Raw genomic sequence first — 15,063 nt, 5'->3', positions numbered from 1 at the left:
CCAAGAGCGATTCAGTGTGACAGGCGACTGATTTCAAGGTAAACAATGTTCTTTTATGCAAATATTATTAACCATTTATAGTGTAAGTTTTTCAAATGTCCCTTCACAATTCAAAAGAACTCAGTTGTTTTCAGTTACCAACAGTGATTGTTACATCAGCATTAGAATGTTCAGTCAAGAACATTCTTATCACATATTTGTGATCTTACACTTTAAAGGGTTAATACAGTAACACATAGCAAATATAGCAAACAGTTACATAAAGGACACTGGGGAAGTGATGCCTGTCTGTTACCCCTTCATGTACATTTCTTGGGGGTTTTCAATGTTTCCTGCCATAGACAGAACCTGACATAATGGGTCCCTGTGTAATGGTGCTCCTGTGAATTCTATGAACAAGATCTGCAAGACCTGTCTACCATGAATGTACACCATGCGTTGCTCTTGTTGCATCCAACCTTCACTTGTTACTACTGCAACAGGGTGCGTGATGATGCACAATAACATTATAGATTTGAAAAGAATGGAGGAAGAATTTGCAAATTTTTCTGCCATTTGCAGGAGTTCAGTTTGCTGCAGTGTCCCGGGGTGACCAGCAGGGGTGCTGTGACTTCCCTCCTGGTTCTCACTCATGGGCCCAGCTGTCACCTTTCAGGTGAGGCCGTGCTTTCAGACCTCTAGAGATGAGCTCCTCAGCATCTCAGTCCCCCTCTGAGAGAGGGCGGAGGAGAGGGCTTCGCTTCGCTCCAGATCTCCCCCGTGGGGACCACGCTGGGCGTCTGCTGAGCGGTTAAACGCTCGAGCGCGGTGGCCAATCACGTCTTCGAGCTGGCTCAGCCACCGGGCGAGAACGGTGAGGATAACTGCACCAATGTTTGCTGCTGCTGACACGGTCACAAAAAAAAGCCATTGTCAGAGGGAGGGTGGGGTATGTCCATCACTCTCCGCCATTGGTTAGGCAAGGAAACAAAAGAGTCACATATGCAATGATTCTCATATCACCTCTTCCTACTCCATTCCAAAGCTCTGCCCATTTAGAGCAATTCTGATATACAATACTGTAATGATAGCATTATTCAATTGGGTGATATACGTATCTATGCTGGCCATTTGCATTGTGTCTCAGTGCCATTAAGTGAAGAGCTATACACAGGTAGGGTCAGTGGCTGCCGTTTGTGTTCGCAACAGGAAAGGTGAGTTCACAGTCCTTTAAGGAATCTCGTCTCTTGAATGATGCACACAGAAAATGAGGGGGTGCGGATTCTGGGGTTCAGATTTCACTGCAGGGCTCCTGGAGGCGTGAGGGTGGGGTGTTGGGTGGGGGGGGGAGGGGGGGTCTCCACCTCGCTTTCATTGCCCAACACATCATTCCATCCCTCTCACTTTATCTCATGGGAGCGGGGGAGGGAGGAGCAGACGCCGCGGCGCGGCTTCGGTCGTTGCCGTGAGGTTATTTTCCCGAAAGCGGCGCGGCGGAGAAGAAGCGGCTTTTTGACGTCGGCCCTCTGCGAACTGCAAGACACTTCCAACCATTTCGCCCGCGGCCCGGTCGAACAAAAAGGTCTGTGTGCAGGCGCGACACGGCTGTTATATCTCCACAGCGAGCGCCGCTCAGCGATCAGGGGTCAGCAGATGATGTCACACTGGGGGGAGGAGGCATTCTGTGATAAGGGCAGGGCTGTTATTGGTCCGCCGCATGAATGCCACTGGCCCGGGAAGTGCCACAGAGGTGTGGAAACTGAGAGGGAGAGACAAAGGGCACCAGGGACCGTATCCACCTGCCCAAGGCTATAGCATTCAATATCGTGTTACCTCACATAATTGCACTGTGCGCGGACACCAAATGGCGTTGCATGCAGCCTGAGATATTGGGAGGGTTACCTGTCCTCGATAGCTCAGCTTTACCTGTCTAAATTCTTCTGAGTTCAGCATGTCTACATTGAAACCAAAGACTCTAAATTTAGTTAGTTCTCATAAATAGATAGTAGGACCAAAAAAAAAATTGTTCAATTCCTCTAACATCATGATAATGAGGGATTGTGTCATGGGGAGGGGGGGTAGGGGGTAGGGGGGTAGATTACATATGGTCTTCTCACCCCCACCTTGTTGAAAGCTCATTAAACGAGCCTGCTGTTAACGAGCTATCAGGATCACAGAGCTGCAAACTCATTAGAGGGGGCGGGGCCAGTCCAGAGATGCTGGCGCAGGGTTTTGTATTCCCCTACAATAGAGTCCCCAATTATGCACAGCCCCCCTCCTCCTTCCTGCCCCGCTTCTGCACCCCCGCCCACAAACATACACATACACACACACACACATACATGCACACACACACACACATACATGCACACACCAAAGCCCCATGACATGCACGCATGCACACAACATATCACACACACAGCACATACAACATGCACACACACACAAGCACACACATGCACATGCACGCATGCACACACATACATATACACACACACACACATACATACATGCACACACACACACAAGCACACACATGCACGCACGCACACACACATACATACATGCACACACACACAAGCACATGCACGCACGCACACACACATACATGCACACACACACACACACAAGCACACACACCTTTAAATTTACCAATGCCCATTCAGTTACTCCTGACCGTCACATGTTCACAGTCATCGACACACACGCGCACACACACACACACAAAGATGGCACAAGAGGTCCACAATGCCCATACTCTCTGTGGAAGAAGACCAAATAGGGTCATGGGATGGGGGGTGGGGGGGGGGGCTCTGAGTTCTGAAAAGAGAATTCCTCTGACAGGGTAGAGACATTAAAAATGAATAACTCAGGGATAATTGCAGCCCGCGAGTAAACACGCATGACTACCGATGCTAATGTCCTTTCGGAACAAGCTTAAAAGCAAGCTGGGACGCGCCTCCTCATTCCAGCCCTGCGTGACGCGGCGCTGCCACCCTCGCCTCCGCGAGCCTCCCCTCCTCTGGGCTCCTCTTTAATCCTCCTGGTATCCTTAACAACACGAGAGGGGGGAGCCCCGCTCCTCCAGGCCAGCGCCATACAATGAGGAGGACAGAACACACGAGAGCTTCTGGGACAAAGACAGAAACAGAGAGAGAGGACTGATTCACAAGCACCGCCAGCTCTACCACCACCGACTAACTTTATTTGTCATTTACCATCTATGACCCATAATGAACTGATCCCTGAAGAAATATAAATCGTTTGATCCTTAAACCTGTCACATTTATTCATTTGCATCTTTCTTGCTTTAGTTCTCCCACCGGTATTTTCTTATTGACCAAAACTAAGCAGTCCCGTCATCAGCATACAAATGATAAGCATCATATTACAGTAATAAAAAATAAAAAAAAACACACAAAAGTTTCCCTGCATGTGCACAGTGACAGACAGACAGACAGACAGACAGACAGACAAGCGCTCAGCCAGTTGGGCTAGCAAGTTCACAGGTTACAACTTCCCAACCAGTTTACCCCCCCACCCCCGCCCCCCCACCCCTCCAAGCCATCACAGCCAGATTCAGTATTAAGTACTCTCATGCAGCGTCCATAAATAAGTACAAATAATTCTAACATAATATTCCTGTTGGCAAATCATGCATAAATGATCAAGCAGTTAAGCACATATATCTATTTATAAAACTCTATAAATGATATAAAAAACAACACCCGTTTTTTTTTTTTTGTTTCAGCAGATAGTACATACAGTATTTTTTTTCCCCAATGCATAGAAGGCAATGAAGAGCTCAGTAGGCACTGACTTCAGAAGTCGCGAGGGAAAAAATCTAAATGCAACACAAACACAACATTAATATTAGGAATGTGCCTTTTCTGTCCCCAGAGGGAGCGGCGGTACGTGTAAACCTCCCACTTAAAGGACAAGGGATGTGATTGTGCCGAGCCTTTCCCCCGGGTCACCGGACAACCAAACGAATCTCGCAGATTCCGCACCACAGTTCAGTCTTTTTCTGTCACATTCAATCCTGGTTTTCACTCCTGTCCAGAGTACTTATATTTATTTAAGAACCACACAGAATAACAGTTACGGAGGTCGGGGGTTTGCCGTTTTGAAGCGACCCTGGATAAGTGGCTTCCCTCAGCTGGAGAACCCTCCCTCCTCCAGAAAATGGCCAATCGTGCCTTTTCTCCAGCAATGTGATAATCTCAAGATGGCTGACAATGGGAAACCAGCAGGCGAGAGGTCGCGTTCCTGACCAAAACAAGGGTGACAGAGGGTCATCCTTCGGCCCGCCCAAACTCCGCCCACTCCGCTCTCAGCGGACGAGCGTCCGTGCTGCCGGTTCCCCGGTCGGTGGACGAGGCTTCCCTGACACGCCCGCGCGGCTCTGTCCCCCAGCGGGCGGGACCGCGTGCTGGCACGCACAGGGGCAGCCCGGCCGCGGGCGTCCGGGGCTGCACTGCTAAGGGTTAATATTGTGTAATGTAGCAGCCGACAGCGGCCATGCCTCCAAAGTGAAGTGCTTTTATTTTTCGGGAGAGAGTCTGAGAGGCGGCGCGGTGCACTGGGGCTGCTATATCAGTATTGGTATTGCTTTTGGTGGCAGTGAGGCTGCGGCGCTCGTGTCCAGCAGGGGCGCTGTGTTCAGTTTGGCCTGCGCTCCCGCGCGTCACGCGGAGGCCACGCTCATTTCGGCGGCAGCCTCGGCGGCGGCGGCGGCGGGAGGGGCGAACTCCCCGCCCCCCTCCGGGCCGGCCTCGGCGTCAGGCTCGACGGCGGCCTCCGCGGGTCCGGCGGCGCCCTCCGCGGGCTCGTCGGCGCTCCGTTGGGACTGAGCGGCGGCGCCGGGCTCGGCGAACGGGTCGACGCGGCCCTCGCCCTCGCCCTCGGCCTGCGGCCCGTTGGCCTGGGCGTCGTCGGCGGCCTGGGCGTCGGCCTGGCCGGGGCCGGTGGCGTCGGCGTGGCTGAGGCCGTGGGCCTTCTTCAGGTGCTTCTCCAGGGTGGCGTACACGGTGAAGGGCACGTGGCACAGCTGGCAGAGGTAGGCGGGCCGGGAGCCGCGGGCGCCGTGCGTCTTCATGTGGCGGGTGAGCTTGCTGCTCTGGGCGCAGGCATAGCTGCAGAGACCGCAGCGGTACGGCCGCTCCCCGGTGTGGCTGCGCCGGTGCACCGTCAGGTTGCTGCTGTTACGGAAGCGCTTGCCGCAGTACTCGCAGGCCTCCTCCCTCTTCTTCCTCCCAGCTACGCCTCCTCCTCCTCCTCCTCCTCGCTTGGGCTCTCCGTCGCGCTGCCAGTCCTGGAGGGCCTCCCCGGGCGGGGCCTCCCACTCCCTCTCGCCGTCCCGCTCGCTCTCCCGCTCCGGCCGCTTCGGGGTGCAGTCGCCGCTGGCGATGCCGCTCTCGCCGCTCGCCCCCGTCTCCCCGCTGTCCAGCGAGCCGTCCGAGGGGCTGCCGCAGGGGGAGGGCTGCTGGGGCTCCGCTGGCCCCTCCCCCTCGCCCTGCGGCTGGAAGAGGCGCAGCAGAGCCCGCCCCCCCAGGGCTTCGCTGGGCCCCAGGCCCTGGGCGGACAGCAGGATGAGCCCGCCCCCCGGCGCTCGCTTGGAGAAGTCCAGCTTGCCTGCCCCGCCCTCCACCCGCTCGCCCAGGGGGCCCTCTGCCGCCGTCTCCTGGGACAGCCGGGCCTTCAGGATGAGCTCCCCGCCCTCCTCGGGGCCCTCCTCGGCCGGCCCCGCCCAGGCCCCGCTGCGGCGGTGTGTCCTCATGTGGCGGGCCAGCTCGCCGCTCTGGGCGAAGGCGCTGTCGCACAGGCCGCAGCGGTACGGCCGCTCGCCGGCGTGGGTCCGCCGGTGGGCCGACAGGCTGCGCAGGGAGCGGAAGCCCTGGCCGCACAGCTCGCAGGCGAACAGCGTCTGCTGGGGCGGGGCCTGCGGGAAGGGGGCGGCGGCCGGCGGGGAGTGGGAGGGGGACGGGACCACGCCCCCGCCGCTCACGTCGGCCAGCTCCCGCAGGCGCACGGAGAAGTTGAAGGCCTGCGCGTCCTGGGAGAGGGCGGGGTCGGCGGAGGACGGGGCGGGGCCTCGGGGGCGGGCCAGCCGGAGGGAGGCCGGGCCGAACGCGGAGGCCAGCGTGCGGCTCAGGCGGCTGGGGTCCAGGGTGGCGGCGGGGCCGGGCGACTCCTCCTCCCCACCCTCCTCCTGGTACAGGCTGAGGGCGTGAGTGTGCTGGGCGTGCTGCAGGAGGGACCAGGCACTGGGGAACACGTCCTCACACACCTGGCAGGTAAAGCAGGTGGGCTCCTCCGCCACTGACACAGAGGGGCAGGAAGGACAGGGGAAAGAGAAAGAGGGAGAGATGAGAGGATAAAGCACAGAAAGAAGGATAAGAAGGGGATTGGGGGGAGAAAGATGGGACTGTTAAATCACTGGGCATATATACAGAATAAGGAATACATTCACTCACATTATTAAGTTACAGAAAAAATGGGCTTCACTGTCATGCTGACTGAAAGTAAAACAGAAGACACAAGCTGTCTAATCCATAGTCAAATAAAATGTAGTTTAAAAATAAATCATGCAGCCTGTGGTTCATGGGTGGCATCGCCTGGGAGGGGTCAGGATTAGAAGTGAATTCTAAAAGGCAGATGCCGTCAAAAAGACAGACAACGGTAGAGAGATCTGTGGAAGGAAGCACTGAGAATATCACATTTATCCATTCTTTTCGGCAGGATTCCCTGTAAGAAGCAAATCTGGACGACATGATAAACACGAGAAGGAACCGTTTAAGAAAGAGCAGGCACATGATCAACGCTTTACATCCAGACTCATTTTATATCACATACCTGGACTTAGGGGTGGGCTAGGGTGGGGGTGTGGCCAGGTGTGGTTATGCCCCTCCCCCCCCAAAAAAACAAAACAAAACAAAGAGAGTGAGAGTGGGTACAGCGGGTAAAGAGAGATAGACAACGGAGAGAGGAGGTGGATGGGTATTTAAATACGTTCGCAGAGATTTCTAATCGCTGTTAGCTTTGTCTCTCTTTCCGAGAGCCACTCGCCAATTAAAGCTGCAAATTGCTAATTAGCGGAACGGAAAAAAACGAAGGGCCTATGCAAATCAGGCCTGAGTCAGCCCCCTTGACAAATGAGCTCTCCCCGCATACATCGAAATCGCGGATAAAAATTGAGGGGAAAAATACTTTTTTTTCTTTTTTGGAGGGGTTCAAAGCAGGGAATAACGTAAGCTTCTTTCACATCTCTTGAAGTCAAAATCCCTCTGTATTTTCTGGTGGGGAAGGGGGTCAGGGAGATTAAAAAGCGGGAATATTTAATTCTGCCTGGAGAAAAAAAAAGAGATGAAAAATATGTCCTAAAGGATGGAGGGATGACAGGAGGATGGGGAAGTAGACAAGATTAAAAAAAAGCTGAAATTATTTTATGTAAATAAATAAAAAACATCATTAACTACTATCGCAAAGCAGGTTGAGAAACATCACCAGATAACCCCCCCCCCCCACATCTCTTTTAAACCCCTCCGACTCGCACTCCTCCTCACCCCTCCCCTCTCCCTTAGGGGGGGCTTTGTGTCTCTGTCCTAGTGTGAAATACAATACCCAGACGGGTTTTCTTTCACTCTTTCTTTCTCCCTCTCTCTCTTTTTTTTGTACGGATTCCCATTTGGCCTGGGGTAGCACTTGAATATTAAGCAGAGGCAATAACCGCTAATTAAAAATGCAGATTGGCTGCGAGTGCTAACGAGCGGCAGGCAGAGCCTCCTCTCCCCCGGGACCGGGGCAGCCGGAGAGAGGGAGGAGAGGAGGAGGAGAAAGACAGAGAGAGAGAGAGAGAAAAGAGGAGAATAATAGTCCCCCTATTATTGCTCTCCCCTTCCACGGCTGGGAACGAAAGAGGAAAAAAGAGGAGAAAAGGAGAGAGAGGAGAGACAGAACAAAAGGGAATGTGGCATAGGAGAGGGAGAGAGAATCAGATACTCCTCTACCTGGTGAGACTAACGGTGCCTTGCACTCTGGTTTCTCTTGGGTTCTCTCCCTCTCAGTCACTCACTCTATCACATGGACACACACACACACACACACCTAACTGCTCTTTCACTTTGACTCGCTCCTGAACACCACAGAGCTCACCATCACTCTCACACTCATCTCTGGAGCAGATGGACAGGCGTTCACCCGTGAGGGCGCCGTCCTCCTTACTTCACAATCCAACGGCCGAAAAGGGTGGGAGATGCTGCCACTCATTTCTGAAGGGCCACGCACCTTGAGGAGAGTCATTTATTTAGCTGTGCAGGAATTTCTATTTTCATTTCAAACTTCCAAGTTCAAAGACTTGTCAGAAAGAACTTCAGCTCTTAACACACACACACACACACACACACACACACACACAAAACGGGCACTTGTTGAGAGAGATGAAATGAAAGCATAAGCAGAGTCGGCCAAGCAGAGGGAGGGTTGCAGAAATGGAGGGGTGAGGATGTCACTGCGCTTACTGCTCAACACAAAGGAAGGAAGTATGTGTGTGTGTGTGTGCGCACGCATGTGTGTGTGTGTGTATGTGTGTGTGTGTGTGCACGCATGTGTGTGTGTGTGTGTGTGTGTGTGCACGCATGTGTGCGTGTGTGTTTGTCTGTGTGCGTGTGTGTGTGCACGCATGTGTGTGTGTGTGTGTGTGTGTGTGTTTGTCTGTGTGTGTGTGTGTGTGTGTGTGTGTGTGTGTGTGTGTGTGTGTGTGTTTGTCTGTGTGTGTGTGTGTGTGTGTGTGCATGTATGTGTGTGTGTGTGTGTGTGTGAGTGTGTGTGTGTTTGTCTGTGTGTGTGTGTTTGTGTGTGTGTGTGTGTGTGTGTGTGTTTGTCTGTGTGTGTGTGTGTGTGTGTGTGTGTTTGTCTGTGTGTGTGTGTGTGTGCATGCATGTGTGTGCATATGTACGCTCTCCCATGCGTACGTGTACAAAAACACACACGTGGACGATGAGTGATCATGACGTGTGCAGATGCTGTGCGTGCAGTGCTTAGGGGGATGAACATTGCCTGGCCCTCAGCTGGCATGGGGGTACTGCCCTAACCACCCACCCCCGACCCCGACCCCAACCCCAACCCCCACGCCACAGGCCTTCGAGAAAAAGTGTTTACTTCACAACTCGCCACGGAAGCACAGCGCGTCCTGGCACCCGAGTGGTGTGGACGTGGTGACAGGACGGCGATAGCAGCAGCTGACCGCAGCTAGTGCAGTGAGGGACGGTGTAACGGGGCTTGGGGTTCAGGTTCAGTATGCGCCGGCACAGGAAGTGACACCAGACAAACAGCAGGGTAGAGTCTAAGTGGGGTGCGAATGTGAGGGCCAGAGAGATACAGATGCACACATGCGCATTTTATATTTACATACACACAAGCGCACTGTACATTCACCTACACATAAGCGCACTGTACACATACACCTACACACAACCACACTGTATACACATCTACACACAAGCGCACTGTACACATACACCTACACACAAGCGCACTGTACACATACACCTACACACAAGCGCACTGTACACATACACCTACACACAAGCGCACTGTACACATACACCTACACACAACCACACTGTATACACATCTACACACAAGCGCACTGTACATTCATCTACACACAACCTCACTGTACATACACCTACACACAACCTCACTGTACATACACCTACACACAAGCGCACTGTACACATACACCTACACACAACTGCACTGTACACATACACCTACACACAACCACACTGTACATACATCTACACACAACCGCACTGTACACATACACCTACACACAACCACACTGTACATACATCTACACACAACCACACTGTACACATACACCTACACACAACCGCACTGTACACATATACAAACCACACTTACACATCAACACACAACTGTCACTACATATACCTACACACAACCGCACTGCACACATACACTACACCAACACACTACATCCTACACACAACCGCACTGCACACATAGACCTACACACAACCACACTGTACATACATCTACACACAACCACACTGTACCTACACCTACACACAACCACACTGTACCTACACCTACACACAACTGCACAGTACAGATACACCCACACACAACCGAGCTGTACACATACACCTACACACAACGCATTATACACATACACCTACAGTACACACGATGCATTATTCGTATCACAAAAGCAAATTATGCAAAATACAAACACCTACACAAAAACAGTCCACCTATCTACATGGAGAAAACACACACCTACAGAACACACATAAACACACACAATCGCACATGTGTATACACACCTAAGTCACACATGAACAAACAACAACACGCATACACAGGTTAAAAACATTTTAACACACATACACAAGCACAAACAGAGCACGGCTCTGGATGTTAGGGTGGCTGTTCCCCAGGGTAGAAACTGAGAGCCCTCTAACTGACAAACAGAGCAGGGGAGGGCTGGCGGAATGGCCTGAGAGTGCGGTGTTTACCTGGACACTTCACCTGAGAGACAGAGTCAAGGAGATGGAGACGAGCTCAGGTGCGCAGGGAGAGGGGGTGGTGACAACCCCCCCCCAAGGGCCACTAAGGGAAAAAAAAGGATAGAAAAACAGCTCTGCCCATCCTTTCCGCACAATTAGTGCCGATGTCTTTACCGCGCGGCGTCGCCCTGATCACAGCAGCGCGGGGCTAATGAGCCGGACTGGGGGAAGTTCGTTAAGCGAAAGGGGACAGATAAAAAAAAAAAAAGAAGAAGCTAATTAGGGCCTGTGCTCACCTGCTCGGTGGGGCTCCAGTTTCGAGCCGGGCTCCTCCCCCCAGCCCCTGTCCGTCACCCTCCTCAGCTCCACGAACCCCGCGTCTGGCCGCGAGCGAAGGGCGGCGGGCGGGCCCCGCCTCAGCGTGCGACCGGCCGGGGAGGGAGGGGTGTGGCCCCGGGGCACGGCGCACCCCACCCCGCAGCCGCCCTGCTTGTGCTGGATGAAGGCCAGGATGTGCGCCAGCGGGAAGGCCTGCCCACACGGCCCGCAAGTGAGAAGGTCGCGACCCCCAGCCTCCAGCACCGCCCCCGTCCTCTCCCGTACCGGTGAGCTGGTGATGTCACTGGGCTCTGGATCATCTGATAAGAGAACATTGGAGAAACAAACATGCTGAAAAATGCCAGGCAGAAAAAAAACATTTCAGGGCTGAACAGTTAGGTTGTATGGGAACAGACAGCAATCATACATAAACTTGTTTTTTGTGCTTATTATTGGCCCCTTCATTCAATAAATTGTCTTTATAAAGAGACAACTGCTGCAAACATCTTAGTTCACAGTTAATGCAAATGACAATCAAGGGCTAAAGTGTATGATGGCACTATTTATAGTTAGAGGCCACAAGCCTTTATTTGAAGTGCTAGTTTTGATTCCAACGTCCTCCCAACACAGACACACACACACCAATTTTTCTCTCTTCCACAGAGACACACTTTCAAGTCACCAGCTACAAGCCTTCTGTCTGGTCAGAAAGCACATACCACTTCCTCTCTCAGTCTGTCAGATCCTCTTGCTAAGACTTGATGGCTTGCACATTGCCAAGCTATAGGTATCATAATATTCACAAGCACCCTGCTGAGAATGCCGCAGAAACATACATACATACACACACAATGAGCAGAAACAACACACTCATGTCACACTACCATGCTTCTTTGAAGAGAAACCATAACCGCATGTAGTACCATCCCATTATACACATGATATGCAATCATTACCAAACAAAAAAAAAGGAATTAAAAATAAATGCTTCCATTATGTCTTCATAAACTGGAAGGGAACGCCAGACAATACAAAAAAGAGCCATAACTTAAATCTGTTTTCTTTTCTTGTTACTTTCCTCCAGAAATGATTGCAGATATTAACTGCATTATACACAGACAAATTGTGCTTTTAATGAATGACCGCCTTTAATTGTTTTTTTAAGTAGGTGAGTTTTCCAGATGTTATAACAGGACCAGACCTTTGGTGAAGCTCCCGGCGGGTGCTGTTGTCGTGGCAGCACAAAAAGGCACCCCGCATCCTAGGGAGAGTTCTGTGGTCTCGCCACAGTAAGAGTTCAGGACGTCGTGAAATGTAATTCCAATTATTTTAAATAGAGTACACTTAAAACTTAAGTCTACGCCTCAACGGTTTCTGTTTCATTCTCAGCTCAATAAAACGTTGTAGATTATGTACAGAAAACTTGGCAACGTCGGAACTTGGATAGCTAGACTACACCTTCCCTAGCAAAGTCGTCAACGCTGGAACAGGTACAGACAGTACCGAAGAGGAAAGATTTCACCAGTGGTTATTCAAAAATGTCACCTTTCCTGTTTTTATCTTGCATGCTGTTTGCGCATTACAGACGAGCAAGGCGCGGTCGCACACTTTACCGAGCGACCAGGGTTGTGGTCAGGCAAAGCACGCTAGTCTCCACTCGAGAGAGAGGAAAAAAACAGTCTTGTTTCAAAACATTTCTAACTAGGTTACTATCAAGCAAGCATACACGTAATAGGGAAGATAAGATAAGTCAAACATAATTCAGATAGTTTTGTCGGTTCTATGGACACTATGGAAATGTGTAAAATTGCAAGTAGTCTATGCATGAAAGTATCATTGAGGACAGCAAGGCAAAGTTACGGACCACTAAATGGAGATTAAAAATGAGGGGTATAGGCTACTGATCACCTCCCCCGTCTCCCTCCTGTCACACGGTGGAGCGTCGGGGCCACGCGGTCTACGACCCATTCCAAACAAACACACTTGTCTTGTCAAAAGGACAGGGAAAAAGTAAATCGTTCGCTGCCAGACGTGTAAAGTAAAACACAAGAACGAAGGAGAACTTCGTTATACCGGCAAGATGCCATAAGGAAGTTGTGTCGCGCAGGCTATCACGTCTTGTACCCAACTAGGAGTGGAAGAGCTAAACGTATTCTGTTTATCGAACTAGCTATACACCACGATAAATTCAAGGCGGTTTTGCTAACTTTGCCTAGTTAAAAGGGAGTAGATGATCATTAACACAACCGTTCATATACTATAACGATATAGCCCGTACAACTCCAATGTCAAGGTGTAGCCTATATGCACAAAGCAAGGAACGAAGACAGATGGTGGCGAAAGTGAAATTGAGAACAGATTAGCTAACTTGATTTTTGTTATCTCGTCAAAAGAGCGACCCAGTAAGCTAATTGGCGTGGGGAAGACGTAACAATTACAGTAGCTTTCTAAATTTAAATATGTATTGCTGATCAACCGCTTTCTTACCTTGAATAGCGCTCAGGTGTTGCGGTCGGCTACCGAGTTTACGTCGGGACATAACTCTTCTCGCCAAGGATAAGCTTAAACTCCGTAACCCCCCGGCTTCTGTAGGAATGAACAAACTTATTTCGTGTGAGTGGTCAAAAGGCTGCTAAATGACTCCTCTGGCCAGTTACGTTACGCGTCCGTCGTCGCGCAAACCTCTCCAGGTCTCAGCCTGCGATCAAGTTCAGACCACTGGCCCTGCAACGTTTGGAAGGAGGGGTTGGGGAAACATGCAGTAAGCACCGCCCGTCACCGCTCCACCGACCATGACCCCGCCTCCGAACCCTTTCTACTTCACCGACCCTGCCTTCTACCAGTAAAGGTAAATAATGTAATTCGCTTACACCTACGTTTACGCACGCTCGTTTCCACAATTATGTGCGTACCATGGTTAGACTATTAGTTTCAACTGTTTTTGATTTGTGTTAGTTACTGTTCTAATGAGAGCAGGCCGTTTCACTGCCCCGACACCCTCTGATATTCTCTGTTGAGAGGATGTGGGTAAGGAGGAAGTGGGTATAGCTACTGAGGACGCACAAGCAGGTGCTCTGCTGTCCGGCCGATTTCGAAACCAAACTTTTCAGCTCACTGATATCCACACTCCCTTGCAGTTAGCTATATTTGTTAATAATTCAGTATCCAGCAGCAGATGTGCCTTCATAACATCGGTTACGACATTTAGCCTAAATAAAATTATTAAGTACACAGTCATCGTATTCTACCACCAGCGTGACTTTTATAAACAATGCCGAGTTTCAATCCGCATTGTTTTGCTTTTTAAAATTTAGCTTCGATGAACAAAAAGGTATTTGGCGCCACCTGGTTGTAAGCAACAAAAACACGGCTAATAAACACAGTCGAAACCTAAAAAGACATACAGTACATTCCAGATCAAATCTAATCAAATCAAAAGTGGCAAAGACAAAACTACCAATACTATAGGAAGAACCCTTGGGATGAACCAGATTCAATAAGAGGAGCCCATTCTCTGGTTCAGGTTGTGGGTTCATTGGACCAACAGGGTCAAGCAACATTTCTGAGGTCTTATCAGTACAGGACTACCAGAAAGGGGACAAAAGACTTCGTCAGGTTGTAGTTGCCTCAGATTGCAAGACTCCAATGAAGAAGAGATTTTTAAATCAGGTGATACATGGGCAGAATCCAACCTGCAGGAATGTAAAGTTAACTGTAGAGACATTGGAAGTTGGAAATGAAAAGCAGTATTATCTAACTGCTTGGTAAATTTGTCACTTCCTATGAGAACCAAATTCTCAGTGGACCAACCTTAGAGATCAAATAAAAAATTAATAAAAGATGACGATCCCTTTCAGATTAAGCAATGTACCAAGGTTCATTGTGTTCATTAAAGTTCTAGTTTCACTTGACAGGCTCATGACCTTAGTAGTTAGCCTGACCGAGTTGATACTGAGACAAATCCATCCAACCTCTGGAGATCTGCTGTACCAATAAACCAAGTTTCAACCACTTCATCTGAGCAATCGTGAACTTGTTTGTGTGTTACGCGCAACTGAGACAGCGATTAAAGCAAACTCACCCGCTGACTCAATATAACGCTAGCTAATGTAACAATGCAACTTATACAGGGGACGTTTGTGGCCTCTGGCTTCCTGACCACGGGACTGACCCTCCACCGAATCACGTTCACAATCAACATGTCTGGTCAACTGAGGCATAATGAAGTGCC

At 50.6% G+C, this 15,063-nt stretch overlaps 1 protein-coding gene across 1 annotated transcript; it reads right to left on the bottom strand.

Moving 5' to 3' along the window:
• Nucleotides 1-3,162: 3,162 nt before the first annotated feature.
• On the bottom strand, nucleotides 3,163-13,916 carry znf296 (zinc finger protein 296). Its single transcript, XM_064302344.1, has 3 exons — nucleotides 13,320-13,916; nucleotides 10,811-11,152; nucleotides 3,163-6,300 (listed from the first exon to the last, which is right to left on the bottom strand). Exons 1-3 carry the CDS (start codon nucleotides 13,369-13,371, stop codon nucleotides 4,667-4,669), a joined length of 2,028 nt encoding a protein of 675 aa, XP_064158414.1. The 5' UTR covers nucleotides 13,372-13,916; the 3' UTR covers nucleotides 3,163-4,666.
• Between the last annotated feature and the right edge of the window lie 1,147 nt (nucleotides 13,917-15,063).

Source organism: Anguilla rostrata, chromosome 12 (genome assembly GCF_018555375.3).
Source record: "Anguilla rostrata isolate EN2019 chromosome 12, ASM1855537v3, whole genome shotgun sequence".
Lineage (NCBI taxonomy): Eukaryota > Metazoa > Chordata > Actinopteri > Anguilliformes > Anguillidae > Anguilla > Anguilla rostrata.
This window is presented reverse-complemented; position numbering and strand designations above follow the sequence as displayed.